Raw genomic sequence first — 15,198 nt, forward strand, 5'->3', positions numbered from 1 at the left:
GCTGAGGGCGGGGGCGCCAAGCGGAGGGGCGTGGCCGCGGAGGGAGGCGGCGCGCGGCTGCGAGGCGGTCGGCGCGGGCCGGGGGAGTTGAAAGGTGAAGCGAGCGGCTGGCGCGCGGCGATGATGTCATGGCTTTGTGCGCTGGGCGGCCGGGGGCAGCAGTAGCAGCAGCAGCAGGGCTGCCTCCCGCCGGACCCGCCCTCCCCGCGCGGCCGGCCCTCCCTCCCTCTGCCGGTAGGTCTGGCGGCGGGCACCGATCCGCGCTTCGGGCTCTCCCCCTCGCGGGGCTGCGCCGAAGGGCCACGGTCCCTGGGAGCAAGCCCCGGTGGCTGCAGTGGGCTTGCTTCTGAGTAGACCCGCGCGGGGTCGGGCTCTCAGGCGGCCGCCCTGTCCTCACTTACCTGGGAGTAAGCCCCACTGACTGCAATGGGCCTTACTTTTGAGTAGACCTGCATGGGACTGGGCTCTCAGGCGGCCGTCCTGTCCACACTTCCCTGGGAGTAAGCCCCATTGAACATAATGGGGCTTACTTCTGAGTAGTCATACATTGGATTGGGCTGGAGGCACTTCAGGGGCACCTCTATCTCCTCTTCCCTCATCCCTCCCCAGGAGTTCCGTCTTCACAGCCCTCAGTCCCCTCCTTCAGGATACAAAATCCTGCGGGGGATGGATGGAGTGGATAGAGAGAGAGATGCTCTTTTCTCTTTCACATAACACCACAACCAGGGGACAGCCTCTAAAATTGAGTGTCTGTAGAACTCCTGGCCACAGGATATGGTGACAGAGTGGTTAGATAGGTGCTCTTTTCCTTCTCACACAACAGCAGAACCAGGGGACAGTTCTGACTGTCAGGAGAGTAAGACAAACAAAAGCAAGTGCGTGTTTGCCCATACGCAGTTAGCCTGTGGAACCCCCTGCCACATTATGTGCCTAGATGCTCTTCAAAAGGGACTGGACAGATTTCCAGGAGAAAAGTCTGTCAAAGGTTACAAGGTGCACACAAAATGTTGGTTTGCTATATGGGTAAATCAGTCACAAAGCACTAAAATTGGAACATAAATATGCATGCCAAATATTGAGCTGTTCTTTTTCATCTTTTCCTGAGATGCTGGGGATGTTTTTCTCCCTCTCACACACCAGCAGAACCAGGGGGCATCCACTAAAATTTCAGTGTTGGGAGGGTTAGGACAAGCAAAAGGAAATATTTCTTTATCATGCACAAGGTTAACCTGTGGAACTTCTTGCCACAGGAAGTGGTGATGGCATATGGCCTGGATGCCTTTTTAAAGGGGGATTGTACTGATTTTTGGAGGAAAAGTCCCTCACAGGTTATAACCTGTGATGGGTTTCTGCAGCCTCCTGGGTTTTGGAAGTAGGCTACCTCCAATTGCCAGGTGCAAGGAAGTGGCAACATGATGCATATCTCTTGTTGTCTTGTGTACTCCCTGAGGCATCTGGTGGGCCACTGTGAGATTCAGGAAGCTGGACTAGATGGGCCTTTGGCCTGATTGAGCAGGCCTTATGTCTTTATAAATCAGGAAACTAGTTTAGAAGCCCACTGATTGAAAGGATCCAGGATCTGCCTGGGTTGTGCAGATCTCCCTTGTCTTTCCAGTCTCTAATTCTTTCTTGCAGACAAACTGAGAAGAGGGCCAGCTTCCTCACCAGGAAAAAAAGGTGACTGAAGGAGGACAGGATGGAGACCTATGAAATTATTGTGTGGCGTGGAGAGAGAGAGGTGTCTCTTTCTCACACAATACTAGAATCATGGGAGTTCATCCAGTCAAATTGACCAGTGGGAGATATAGGTCAAACAAAAGGAGGTGATACTTCACAGAGCATGTAAATTGTCTGTGGAGTTCATTACTACAAGATGCAGTGATAGCTGCTAGCTTGGATGACTTCAGAAGGTAATTTGACCCATTCATGGAGGACAGGTCTATTAGTGGCTACTAGTTGTGATGGCTATGTGCTACCTCCAGCAATATGCAGCAACAATATGCAGTAGCAGGAGAGAGTATGTCTTTCTTTACTGTTTGTGGATTTCAACAGATGCAGCTTGTGGGCCAATGTGGGTAACAGGATGCTGGACTAGATGAACCTTTGGCCTGATCAAGCAGAGCTTGTGTTGTCTTCTTTCTTTTTCATTTATTTTTTATGAAACCATGGAAAATGGGGACATTTTGGGCTCTGATTGGTTGCTAGCGCAGGGGAGAAGATGCATGGTTATTTTCATGGGTTGCAGTGAAAGAGTATAAGGAGCATGTGGGCGCCTCGCTCAGTAGTACAGCGCTTGCTTTGCATGGAGAGGGAGTCATGTTCAGGAGTGGTGTTGGAATTGACCAGGTCAGGGACTGGCCAAGGGTTTGTGGCTGGGATGAAACCTTCATTTTGGTAGTAGTAGTGACACCCAATGTTTTCTAAAAGGGAAGCACCTACTGTAAAAGTAAGGTTCTGTCACAGAGACTCTGCTGACCTGGTGCCAGTACGATCCAGATTGAGTCTCTGACATGTCCAGGAAGGGCTGCAGCCAGCCTCAAATTGTGCTGCACTACATCTCACAGTTCTCGGTGTTTGGCAGCAAATGTTTCTGATTTCAGGCAGTGGAGTACTTGAAATGTGTCTAGTCATTGTTTTGGGTTTCTGTTTCATCATATAAACTCATATGTGATGTATGAAATTGCTGCGCATTCTTTTCGTTTCTCTTTTCTACTAATTTTCATAGGAAATGTACTTATGCTCTCCTTATAGTACTGTGGATTGCAAACTTTTATGACAGGAAGAGATATAAACAGTATAGGTCTTGTCATTTTCTTTCAGCATATCTAGGAAGTGAGTATACTGTTTTGCCATAGGATTAATTGTTTTAATTGCATATTTCTTATCCTTAATCTATTTATGCAACCTCATTTTCTTTTGCATAAGTGACTGCTGTAGATAATAGCTTTTGTTGTTGCAAACTACGTCAACCAGTTATTTGAACTTGTACTTAACTGGTAGATTTCAAATGAAGTTGAATAAACTAATATGTTTTTACTGAGTTTCAGCAATCCCCCCCCTCTTTGTGTGTGTGTGTAAATTCAATTGTAATTATTTAAGGCTGCTATCTTTACACTTACAGTATTTGAAAGCAAGTCCCACTGAAAGAAATGATTCAACATACTCCATTTGTTTGGGTTGAGACTGGAAGAATAATCAGTTTTGATCTCCAGTTGAAGTAATTTTCTTGATAGGAAAACAGTATTACACTGTTCTAGAACAGGGATTTTCAATCTTTTTCATCTCATGGCACACTGACAAGGTGCTAAAATTATCAAGGCTCACCACTGATAAGGCATACTGCACTGCTGGCAGGAGCTTGCATTCCACAGTGGCTCTGCTAACAAATTATCCTCCCCAAACTCTCATGGCAGACCTGCAGACCATCCGTGGCACATCATTGTGCCGTGGCACAGTGGTTGAAAATGGCTGTTCTACAATTTTGAAAGCCACACTTGTACAAATTGGATCTTAGTTCTCTAGCTCTTCTTTTTGCTTTTGTCTCCCTAGGTATAAAACTAAAACTTCTTTTATGAAACTGACACTTTGTCAAGTACACCTTTTTGATGTCTGGTATCTGAAACCTCCTAACTATGCCAGCAGCTACAGTAGATCATAGCCAAAGAATTTGTGAAGTTTGGGCTTGCAACCTGGATGAAGAGATGAAGAAAATCCGGCAAGTTATACGGAAATTTAACTACGTTGCCATGGTATGATATGGGAGATAGTTGTGATTTCTTTAGTTTGGGCTAGTGCCAGTCTTTAAACGTTGTTTTGATGGGAAAGATATAGTGAAGATAATTTAAACATTCAAGAGTGAGAAAAGGCTACAGCCTCACATGTTTACTTGGAAACAATTTCCGAATAGTGAAAACTCAAGGCAGTGTGTTTCTGCTCCTGTGCATCACAAAAGGACTTGCACAAGTCCAAAAAGAGAGAAAAAGTGACATGCATGAGTAGCCCAATTCTATCTGTATTGACAGGTCTAGCTCTAATCTTGTGCCATTTTGTACAGTGTTGCTACCACAGAACGTGAGGTTTAGTTAAAAATCATAAATGCCCAAACCCATAATCCAAACAGATCACAAAGTGCTAGATGACCTTGCACCAGTTCTTGAGGCATCCATGGAACTCGGTTGTGACTAGTGACTGATGCTCCCACATGTGGCCCTTGATATCAGGCCTGCATTTTTAAAGGTTCCATAAAGAATCTTCCTGAAAATGTATGAGCTCTAATTTTCAGTTCCTTAATAGTATTTCATATTTTGCCTTTTATATTTCTGCTCAATTTTTCAGGACACAGAGTTTCCAGGTGTAGTTGCAAGGCCTATTGGAGAATTCAGAAGCAATGCGGACTATCAGTACCAACTACTCCGCTGTAATGTAGACTTACTAAAAATAATTCAGTTAGGACTAACGTTCATGAATGAACAAGGTGAATACCCTCCAGGAACGTCAACGTGGCAATTTAATTTTAAATTTAATTTAACGTAAGTATCGGAGTCTCACTGCCAGGTGTGTGTCTTCAACTTTTAGTGTAAAAAGTACTTGTTTAAAATCTTGAATTCATGCCAACAGTTCTAGTGTCTTTTTCTTTGCCTTATTTTGCTGAGGAGTGATAAATGTTGTAGTGTAAAAGCTTACACTCCAATTCTGAGTTTACTGTTTGGAAGTAAATCCCATAGCTTTCCTTGAGGTTTGCTACCAAGTAAGTTTGCTTGATAGCCCAGTATGTGCCATGTTTACTTTTAGCTACGTTCTACTGAGTTAATTGTGTGCATAGGATTGCAGTCTCTGTTCTTGGACTGGGACTGAACACTTAAGATGACTGCTCCAGCTATGGCTTGATTATCTCACTTAAGTTGATTACAAAACTTTTCCTGAAGTATTAGAGACAAATGTTGACCAAGAGATACAAAGCAATATTATATAAAGCTCAGTCTAGAATAGCATTATATTGAAATTTGTTTAATAGTCCCAGAACAGTGAGTAGAGCCCCTATGGTTCTAACAACAGTGTTGTAAGAAGGGTTTCTTGATAATCAGTAGTATGGTCTAAAAGGTATGTATTTTAACTGTGATTAACAATTAATGTAACTCTTATTTCTCATTTGGTCATTTTTCCCCCCATATTGTTTCTCTTAGAGAGGACATGTATGCCCAGGACTCGATAGAGCTACTAACAACATCTGGAATTCAGTTCAAAAAACATGAGGAAGAAGGAATTGAAACTCAGTACTTTGCTGAACTTCTTATGACGTCGGGTGTAGTGCTATGTGAAGGAGTCAAGTGGCTTTCGTTTCATAGGTAAATGTGGCACATAGACTATCCCTTGAGCTATTGATTTCTTAATCTTTTCCCTTAAATGGTAGCACAAAACAATTCCCACAGATAATTATGCTGGAATGACAGGGCTGGATAAGTTCTGGATGTAGCAATGTGTCTTTGTTGTAAGGGTTTTGCTGCCTTTAAATCTTTCAAGTTTATGCGTTGGCTCCTGTTGGCAACAGATGATACGTGTCTTAAACTGAGGCACTAAAGTGACGGCCTTGTGGAGAGGGAGCACTGTATTTTTCTATTTTGCTTTGACAGTTTCCCAGGTCAGAGGAAGAAACAGCCACATATCTCTGCCTTTTGTATACGCTAAGCAGGTAAATGGAAACTGGAATTAGTTGATTAACATCGTTGGAAAGTCCAAATTCAGTACAGCTCTGAAGACTCTTTGATAATGCTGGTAGGGAAAATATGAACCTTCTGTCTTAATTGCAATGCCAAACTTTGAAACTTTGAAAATTAAACTTTAATTTTGTTCCTGCATGGAGTAGTTTCTTATTTTGGTTTCAGAGCCCAATCCTGAGCTCGACGCGCCGGCTTACTCCTGGCATGCACTGTCACAAACATGCCCAAAATGGCCTAAAATGTCACTTCTGTTTTTTGCAGGGAAACCAGGAAGTGATGTTTTTAGGCCTTTAGAAGGCATTCTGAGGGGAGGTGCATGGCCTTCCCGGCCCTCAGAACACCCTTCAGATGCAAATGGAGCACAGCTCTGGTCACATTCGGTTGAGTGGGCCACAGTCTTGCAGGGGTCCAGAGACTTGTCGCGGGCCACATATGGCTCCTGGGCCGGGGTTTGGAAACCCCTCCTCTAGAATGACTTGATTTTGTCATGCTGGCTGGGGAATGGTTTTCAGCTGAATGTTGTGCCAGCTACTGAAGCCACACAATTGGACAGGAAATAACTGGGAATGGTTACTTGGTGGGTTATGCGTTAACTGTTTTGAAAGAATGCTTCTCTCTTTTTTTAAATCAAGTTGTTACTAGAAAACCTTCTTACCAATACATGGTTTTGGATACATGCACGTTGGAGGGTTATGTTTTAGGGAGAACCAGACAGACAAAGGTATATGGCTGTATGCTTGTTCACGCTCATTCTGAAGTAAGGCCCATTAAACACAGTGGAAGCATATGTCGAATTGTGCTGTTGTTGGGTGGGGGAGTCTTGAGTTTTGTAGCTAGGATTCTTTCAGTGAGGTCAAATTATGCTTTATGTAGTTAGAAGATTTATCACTGATAAATTATCAGATGTTCTTTATTGGATTTTATAATTGCAAGTATTTAGATCTAATTGCTGGTAGAAAAACGTTAACTAATGTTCAGAAATGTCTATAGTAATCTTGGAAAATTTCAAATCACCTTCCTCAGATAGTTCCAATTTTTATTCCATTAAAAATTTGGACAGTGTGTGGTATTATACAGAATCTTTAAGGTAGGAATCAGATCATTTTAATTTTGTTGCTGTTGTGTGAGAGATTCCATCAGTAGACAGGGATAGTTTTCTGTAAAAACGAGTTTACAGGGAACAAAATCACCAGGTGGACAACAGTTTAAGACTTTGGGAGATCCTCTCAAATCTAGTTGCAAGCAGCCTCTGAGTTTAGTTCGTTTGCATTTATAATCTATTCACCATATGGTCCTGGGGGAGCTCACAACATCATAAAAACAGCAAAACAATAAAAACAACAAAATAAGTATCAAAGAACCTGATATAGTGCATTTGGCAACAGAAAGCAGTAATTAATAATCAGTCAAAAAGCCTGGGGGAACAAGTAGATTCTTAACAGTCTTCTAAATAAGAAGGGAATGGGAGCATCCTCCACCTCTCAAGGTAGCATGTTCCAAGACTGGGGGGCCACTACATAGAAGGACCTTTCCCATAAGCATGCCAGTCATATTTCCCTAGATGGTGGCACTTGGAGCATTGTCTCCTTGGAAGTTCTTAATGGGTTTTATATGGCAGCAGGCAGTCTTAACATACCAAGCTGTGTACATCTTTAAAGGTGAGAACTAGCATCATGAATTGAATCTGGAAACCACTGGGCAGCCAGTATAGTTCCTGCAAGATTGATCTCCCATGCTGCTTCCCCCTACCCTACAAAGTCCCTATTGGCATCCTGGCTGCAGCATTTTGCACCATTTGCAGTTTCTGGATACTGTTCAAGGGCAGCCCTACATAGAACACAATGCTGTAGACAAGACATAAGGCCTGAACTGCTTTTTCTAGTAAGGGTCGTAGCTGGTTCAAAAGATGAAGTTGGATAGAAGTAACTGCCATTATCTGACCCTCCAGGAGCTTACATTCCCTTACCCTGTGCAAGACCCAGGCAGCCCCAATGGGTCTCCTTGGATCTGAGGTACCTCAAAGGCCCCTGGTCAAGGGTCTAGGCAGTTTTGGATGTCTTCCCTCAAGATAAGACTTGGATGAGTACAAACTTATACTAGTACTAGTACTTATACTAGTACTAGTACTAGTAATCCTAGTAATCCTAGTACTCTTTGCTTTGGCTCTGCCTGTGATCCATATTCTGCAGTTTGTAAGCACAATCAGCAGTTTTATTGCTTTCAAGAAGGATAAATCTGATTAGATACTGTGATCTATTTGTTGGAAATGGTTTTTGGACATCCAGCAAAATAAACAATAAGATGCAGAACTCTCTGCTTAGGTTGTCTTACTATACAAATAAGGAAACCTAGTTGCACTTTGCAAAGAAGGTACAAGTACCTTGAAATCTGATCAGTTTGGAATGACTACTTAAGAAGAAAAATGCAAAATTTGCTTTCATTTTTCTTGTATCTTGATGGTGATGGAGGGTAATGGGAACATTATTTTTAGAAAGGTGAAAATATATATAGTCAAGTTGCATCATACATGCATTTTACTAGCACAAATTCAAGTATACTTGCTTGGCAAAAAGAGAGAAACAGTTTGTGAAGGCAATCCTGTCTGTCATTCCACTCACTGAGTATATACCCTGGAGTGGGTGTGAGATGGGGGAATTAATCTGCTATTCTCTTGTGTCTCTTATGGTGTGATTTTACTTTCTAAAGAAAATGTACTTTTTAAAATTTAAAGATAGTTTTGACTATACCTTATTTTTGTCTTTTGAGTTGACTTTGAAACCTAACCCTTGTGTGAGATGTGGCCTGGCTGTACATGCAACAAGTGTATTCAGTATGTTATACACAAGAAAGAATTTAAAAAGTGGATGTTTCTACCCATATCAAATGTTGATACTTGCATATACTACACATAGTTATTTTACAGAACAAACTCTCTGTATGTTTATTGGTTATTGTTGAGACATAAAATTGTTAGCTTCTTTAATCTTAAAGATAATTATTTCTATGGTTTACCTTTAATGAGTTACGTACTTCTACACTTTTCAAATTATACATGATATACACTAATTTCTTTTTAAATTTTCAATAGAATTTAAAAGAAATACCTTTGGGGCTGAATATTAAGTTTAAAATTATTGACAAAAATTCAATTTAAGTAATTTATGTTTACAACAGAAGCACAAAAAAGCATGTGTATATTTGTAAATACAGAGGATAAAAAATACAAAAACTATCAATAATACAAGATTTACTTAAAACCAAATTCCTTAAAGGATGGACATTGCTATATGTGACTTGATTACTGAAACCACCCCCCCTTTCCCCCCCCCTATTTTGGATTGTTGCCTAGGCTCATTCTCTTACTGCCAAAACAGGGTTTGGTCTTACATTTGGACTGAACAGATTTTGTATCTTTAGAAATATATTCAGATCAGAGATCTATGGAATATGTGCAGGCCCCCATTCATCTCAGTGGTGGGGATGATTCCACTCATGTGATGAGATTTTGCAGGGATTACAGTGCATCTGCAATGTTGGATGGTGCTCACCTGTGGGGAAGGCCGTGGTTCCTGCCTTTTCAGATCTGAAAAAGATGATCTTGTGGGATTATTAGGTGGATAATCTTTGGATGTTTTTTTTCCCCATTTATGGTTACTTTGCAGTGGCTACGACTTTGGCTATCTGATCAAGATCTTGACGAATTCCAACTTGCCTGAAGAAGAACTGGACTTCTTTGAGATACTGAGATTGTTTTTCCCTGTCATTTATGATGTGAAGTACCTTATGAAGAGTTGCAAAAATCTCAAGGTAAGTGGCTTAATACTTTCTATAGGAATTAAACAGCAGTTTTGGGAACTGTGTGTGTATATGTTTTCTGGGTGAAGAATGTACAGGTAAATTTTGCACTCTACTTTTATGATACCATCTTATAAACTGTTACAGTTAGACTTCTTTCTTGCAGAGAATTCCTTTACTGAGAAATTAAACTAGATGATAAACTAGATGGGTTCAGGATACTCTAACCTGGGGAATTTTTTTAAACGGAGAGGCATTTAGTCACGTTAGCTCTCATCTGAAGTGGTATAGCCAAACAAAAGTTTCCGCTTTGACTGAAGTCTCAGCATTCTAGTGCATTTGGTATTGGAAAAAGAACTGGTGAAAGTTAAGATAGAAGCAAGGCATTAGCTTTGTGGGCTCTTTCTGTGCCTAAATAGCAGTTTTGTTCTAGAGTCTGTGTAGAGAAAGAGACTTGCAATTGAGGCTGTGCTCCACTGATTCCCTTACCACTTCCTTCCTTAAAAGCACCCCCATCTTTGCACATGGTGGCATTTTTGAAGGCTCTTTTGTGAACTTGGTATGCAATTCATGAAATGGCAAATAGTCACATATGTGGTAAGGCAGCTGAGTGTATCAAAAAGTTGAGGAGGGGTTTTTAAAAAAACTGCTTCTCTACAAGCCGGTTGGGCTATTAATGGAATTGTTCTGTTAGGCATAACATTACATTTAGCAATCTGTGTTGGGCTGGAGTACAAATGCCTGGAAGATGTAGCAGTATGGAAGGAAAAAAATAGTAGAGTGGGTAATTTACTGCTGTTGTGATAACATAATTATGAAAGGAAACCTCTGAAATCCAGTGTGGTGTAAGGGATAACTTTAGTATTATGAAGAAAAGCTACATGGGTTTTGTCAGCAAAGGAGCCAGTCGTGACTGGATGGTGATCAGTCATGTAGCTAAAGCCTTGATAAAGGATAGCTGATGACTCTCGAGAATGTTGCTGAGACAGTGATGAAAATCAGAAACAGTTAGTCTTATCCTAACCTAACACAGGATGTTATCAGAAGCACCTTCAGTTCTCTGGCTGAACGCAGATCCTGTCCGTGTCATGATAATGCAGGACACGTGAAACCTCTACACAGGAACTTTATCTGCATTATATGTAGTAGGCTGTCTTTCATACTGCTTGACTAGCATACTGCTTGACATACTGCTTGGCTGCTTGGACTAGTGGTCTGGTTGTAGGACCCCCCCCCCCCCCGCTCACTGACTGCAATGGAAAAGGATCAAACAATGCTTGAACTGAATCTTTGATTCTCAGACATGGGCTTGCAATGGGTGAAAGATTAGCCTGTCTCAGAACGATGATTTCCTATGGATGCCTTCAGAATCTGGGGTTTACTTGCTAAGGGCCTTTCCTTTTGTTGACAATATTTTTAGAAGAACTGCTGGTTTCTGCCAAGATGGTAACTAGCAGATAAAATGTGGCCTGAAATGACCTTTGAAGTAGTTTTCATACCACCGGCAAAGTAGCCGGGTCCCACAGCCTCCTGGCTGGCTCTTTAAAGAGACCAACCTCAGCTTTGTTGAAATTTTCAGGCTGAAGCCCCTTTAGAACTAGGTGGCTCAAGGAGCCAAAGGAAGACTTCGATCTCTGCCTTCAGAGGCAAGGCCAGTCTGGAGATTCTGGGAGCCCCTCCCCTCAGGAAGACTTGATCAACTGACCTGCCTGAGGAGGAGCTTCCCATCTGCAAGGACTGACCTTGCCATGGCATCACCAAGAAGGGGAGTTCGCAGGTAGGCTCCCAGCCTCCTATTTTCAGCTGTGTGCTTATTGGGTGTTTCATTTTCTTTCAGAAATTGCTGCTAGAAAGAAGTGGGGGGGGGGATTAATTCTTCATCTGCTGTTCTGTTACCTGTTGTCATGCATTGAAGCCTTTTGATTGTGCAGCAGTCCTTTCTTTCAGGGCGGATTGCAAGAAGTCGCTGAGCAGTTAGAGTTGGAAAGGATAGGACCACAGCATCAGGCAGGATCTGATTCTCTATTAACAGGCATGGCCTTCTTCAAAATGAGAGAGGTAGGTGGGAATATGTCTTTATTTCCTTCTGTGAGGCCTTTGGGTGAAAATAATCTGTCATTTTAATAGCCACCTAGGTCAAACCCTTGAATGGTAAGCAAGTGAACGGCCTGATCTACATGCAGTTTGGGTCTTTTTTTCCTCCCATGTAGGTCTGTATTTCAGACTGGGGCTGCAGTATGGCAAGTGACAGCTTTGCTGTGCTTCCATATCTCAAGTGTGAGTGGTAGGGTTGTCAGCATATGCCCTTCTGCATATATCAAAGTGGAGAACTTGCCACACTTGTTTTAAATGACTTCAGTCAAGAGTGCTTTTGAACTCCACCACTTTCTTTTGTCTTCGCTTTCTGTCCACTTAAATATTCACTTATAGCCGTAAGGCATGTTTGCGGGCCCTACCACTGGGTGATAGGACTGTGGATTGGACTACCACAGGATTGGACTGTGAGGGCCCAATCCTATCCAAATTTCCAGCACTGCTGCAACCACAATGCATCCCTGAGGTAAGGGAACAAATGTTCCCATGGCTTGAAAAGACCTCTGTGACTGCCCTGCCATCACAGGATGCAGCGCACGCCCCATTGGCATGGCTACACTGGCACTGGAAAATGGGATAGGATTGGGCCCTCAAACTGCTGGTTGGGCTGATGTAAAATGCTGTTCTTGATGAAGGAATGAAGGGAATCTTGGGTGGTTGTCAGTGCCCTAGTTCGTCTGTGTTAAGTGAAAGAAGAGCATGGAGAAGGGAGAGAATACCCTTAGGAGAGCATCTATAATACAATCCACACCTGCTTTTAAAACTGATCTGTTCTGATGATGTAGTGGTAAGTGTGATTGGCAATAGGGTGACCAGTACTTTTACTCTTGACAGAATCTGATCTTTCAGCATCTTTATGATGGGCAGAAATTTAAACAGCTTTGCAGGGTTGGATCCAAACTCTGCCTTGCATGAGTCCTCTCTCCTACTCAAGTGAGAGGGTGAGTTTTCAACAATTCCTCTCTTCCTTCTCCAGCCCACTGTGCCAAATACCATCTTGTTCCTGAGGATCCCCAAACCTTCAGGAGCAGATATTTGGGAAATACAGGGGGCTGGAGTGGGAAGGGCGAATTGTGAACAGTCATGCCCCTTCCTGACTTACACAAATGGAAGACTACGTTTGTGCAAGGGTTTGGATCCAACCCATTGTTTCCCATTACTGTATTATCTTCGTGCAGCTATTTCCAGCATGGACTTTTTAGAGTGTTGAGAAATATAGCAGTTGTTGAAACCACAGAGACTCTAACATAAGATTTGTTTTTGAGCTGTGAAGTACACTGGCACGTACAGTAGTTTTCTGCTTGCCTTCAGAAAGAGACAGAGCATACTGACATGCGTTTAATTGTTCTTCAGATGTTCTTCGAAGATCACATCGATGATGCTAAGTACTGTGGTCATTTGTATGGTCTTGGTTCCGGTTCATCTTATGTACAGAATGGGACAGGAAATGCATATGAAGAAGAAGCCAACAAGCAATCATGACAGGAAATAGAAAACTCCTTTTTCTGAGCTCCACATGCTTGTACATAGGTTTTATCTCTGGTTGAATCCCTTGGACAATAAGGCATTGTTTTCCTCCATTGATCAGCACATTTTCTTTTCTGCCTTTGTATGTACTAAATCTGACTGTTCCTGTCCCAGTTCTTTGACCTTGATGTGGAGGCATTTCTGGGTTAAAATGTGGCCTTATACCTTGCCCATCTGTACACAAGCACATGGAGGAGCAGTGTGGCAGATAGAAGAGGAAAGTTAAAATAATGAAATTTTTGGTCAACTTTAATTGGTCTTAGTATTGGTTTATTATTTTCCCACACCCCGTTACCCCCCCTCCCCGTGGAACTCGCACTGATTGTAACTGATTTCCCCATTGATGTTTATCCCTTCCGGTGTACAGGAGTTTTAGCTATTCAAGATTGTGGACCATCACATTTGCACTTTAGAAGAGTGACTCTGAGTCAGATCCTCTGTTTTATCTGAAGTTCTGGTTTTTCTACCCCGAGCTAGAAAAAATGTTCATCCACCAACTCGTAGCAACTTGTAGTTGTTCCCCTGCTTTCCCCCCCCCCCAGGTTCCAGATCCTTGGGGTAAAAACCACACTGGCTGCATAATTTCTGTTCAAAACTACTGAATCTTAACAGCTGCTCTGATTATCTAAACTGGTATTCGGTCTTCCAAGTGTGCCCTGCACACACCAGCTTGTAATTGGCTTGCCAGTTGAATGCCGCTCTGTGATGGAGGTAACTGGATAGGCTTTTTGGGGAATCTCTCTTGTGCACACTGTGTTGAATTGAGGAGGCACCATGCAAGAATCCACCTGTGTTCCTACACAGCTTCTGTTCATTTCATTGGGGTGTGTTCCAGAGAAATTCCTTGCGTAGTACCTGCCCATGTTTGAAAACAAGCGCTACAGCCTTCAGGAAAGATTCTGTGTTTTTGTGTGTGTCTTTGAGCTGAATAATGGAAAGGAAGGAAACTGCAGTTCATTAACAGCACCTGCGTATTGTGGATCCATATCCTTACTCCTGTTCCAGCCAGCCCTAACAATACTTTCTATTTTAAAATCTTATTTATTGTGTACTTGAATAAATGAACACAATTACGGATGAGATCCAAAGACCTGGAGCCAACTTGATACTGAGCTAAATAGAAAAGGGAGATAGATTTGTCTTTTTTGTAGCTACTACAAAGGCATTAGTTGTGAAACAACAAATCTATTTGTACCTAATAAAGTTACCTGAGGCTTGTAATGCCAGCTTATTTTTTTTTTGAGTCAACCTTAGCAATACATTTTATAAACGGACCATGAAGTACTTAACCATGCAGAGCTTGCACACCCAGAGCAGCTGTGCAGGAAAACTTTCAATTGGTATTGAATAGCTATAAACCCCTAACCTGAAATGATGGAGTGCCTGTGGCAGCATTTTTTGTGTGTCATCTACACTGCAAATCAATAGGAGTAAATCTCAAGGATGTTCAGCAAGTTGATCTGTTTACTATGTACTTTAATCTGTTTTCCTTTTTTTCTGCCCCCCCCCCTTTCCTTATTAAGTTACAATGATGTAACTGGGTGGTCCTTTTTAAAGAAAAATAACAGACATTTGCAAAAGAGGGTATTTGTTTTTAAAGCTTTTGTAAATAAAGGCTTCGGAAATGTTTTCTTACATATCTTACAGACTTGTGGTTTTGTTAAAACCTTCCCTGGCATGTCTGTGAACCAGCTAATCCTTTGCATATTTCTTACCTTCAGTGTTTTGTTTTGTTCTGCTTTTTCAAGTTGGAAGTGGGGCACATCACCACACTTGCTTTCTGTTTGTCTCACTCCAGTCAAGCTTGTGGAGAGAGGATCATGTTTTTCAGAAATCATTTTAATTGGTGGCTGCACATAGCCATTCAGAGCTACAGTTCGGTTGCATGGATACAGCTCTAATCCTGTTCTTTTATGTTTGACATGCTCACTCAGTCTCGAGAAACACTGAAGGACGGAACATCCTATCTTGTCTAGGTAATGAGTCTCATTGTTATCCAGTGACTTTTACAAGTGAGATCTCTTTGTGGATACCTAACAGGCATTTGCACTATTGAACTCATTCA

The 15,198-nt window shown here is 42.1% G+C and overlaps 1 protein-coding gene across 1 annotated transcript; it reads left to right on the plus strand.

Annotated features, from left to right (window-relative positions):
- Positions 1-48: 48 nt before the first annotated feature.
- CNOT7 (CCR4-NOT transcription complex subunit 7) lies at positions 49-14,768 on the plus strand. Its single transcript, XM_066631986.1, has 7 exons — positions 49-234; positions 3,550-3,749; positions 4,336-4,529; positions 5,184-5,345; positions 9,380-9,524; positions 11,460-11,570; positions 12,960-14,768. The coding sequence occupies exons 2-7, from the start codon at positions 3,633-3,635 to the stop codon at positions 13,086-13,088; spliced, it is 858 nt and encodes a 285-aa protein (XP_066488083.1). The 5' UTR covers positions 49-234; positions 3,550-3,632; the 3' UTR covers positions 13,089-14,768.
- Positions 14,769-15,198: the final 430 nt, after the last annotated feature.

This window comes from Tiliqua scincoides, chromosome 6 (genome assembly GCF_035046505.1).
Source record: "Tiliqua scincoides isolate rTilSci1 chromosome 6, rTilSci1.hap2, whole genome shotgun sequence".
NCBI classification, from domain to species: domain Eukaryota; kingdom Metazoa; phylum Chordata; class Lepidosauria; order Squamata; family Scincidae; genus Tiliqua; species Tiliqua scincoides.

What these genes read in the sequence shown, in the direction of transcription:
- CNOT7 (XM_066631986.1), top strand. Translation starts at nt 3,633, where the DNA reads ATGCCAGCAGCTACAGTAGATCATAGCCAAAGAATTTGTGAAGTTTGG. An exon ending in AGAGTTGCAAAAATCTCAAG is followed by an intron (nt 9,525 to 11,459) that starts GTAAGTGGCTTA and finishes CCTTTCTTTCAG; the next exon opens with GGCGGATTGCAAGAAGTCGC. An exon ending in CCTTCTTCAAAATGAGAGAG is followed by an intron (nt 11,571 to 12,959) that starts GTAGGTGGGAAT and finishes ATTGTTCTTCAG; the next exon opens with ATGTTCTTCGAAGATCACAT.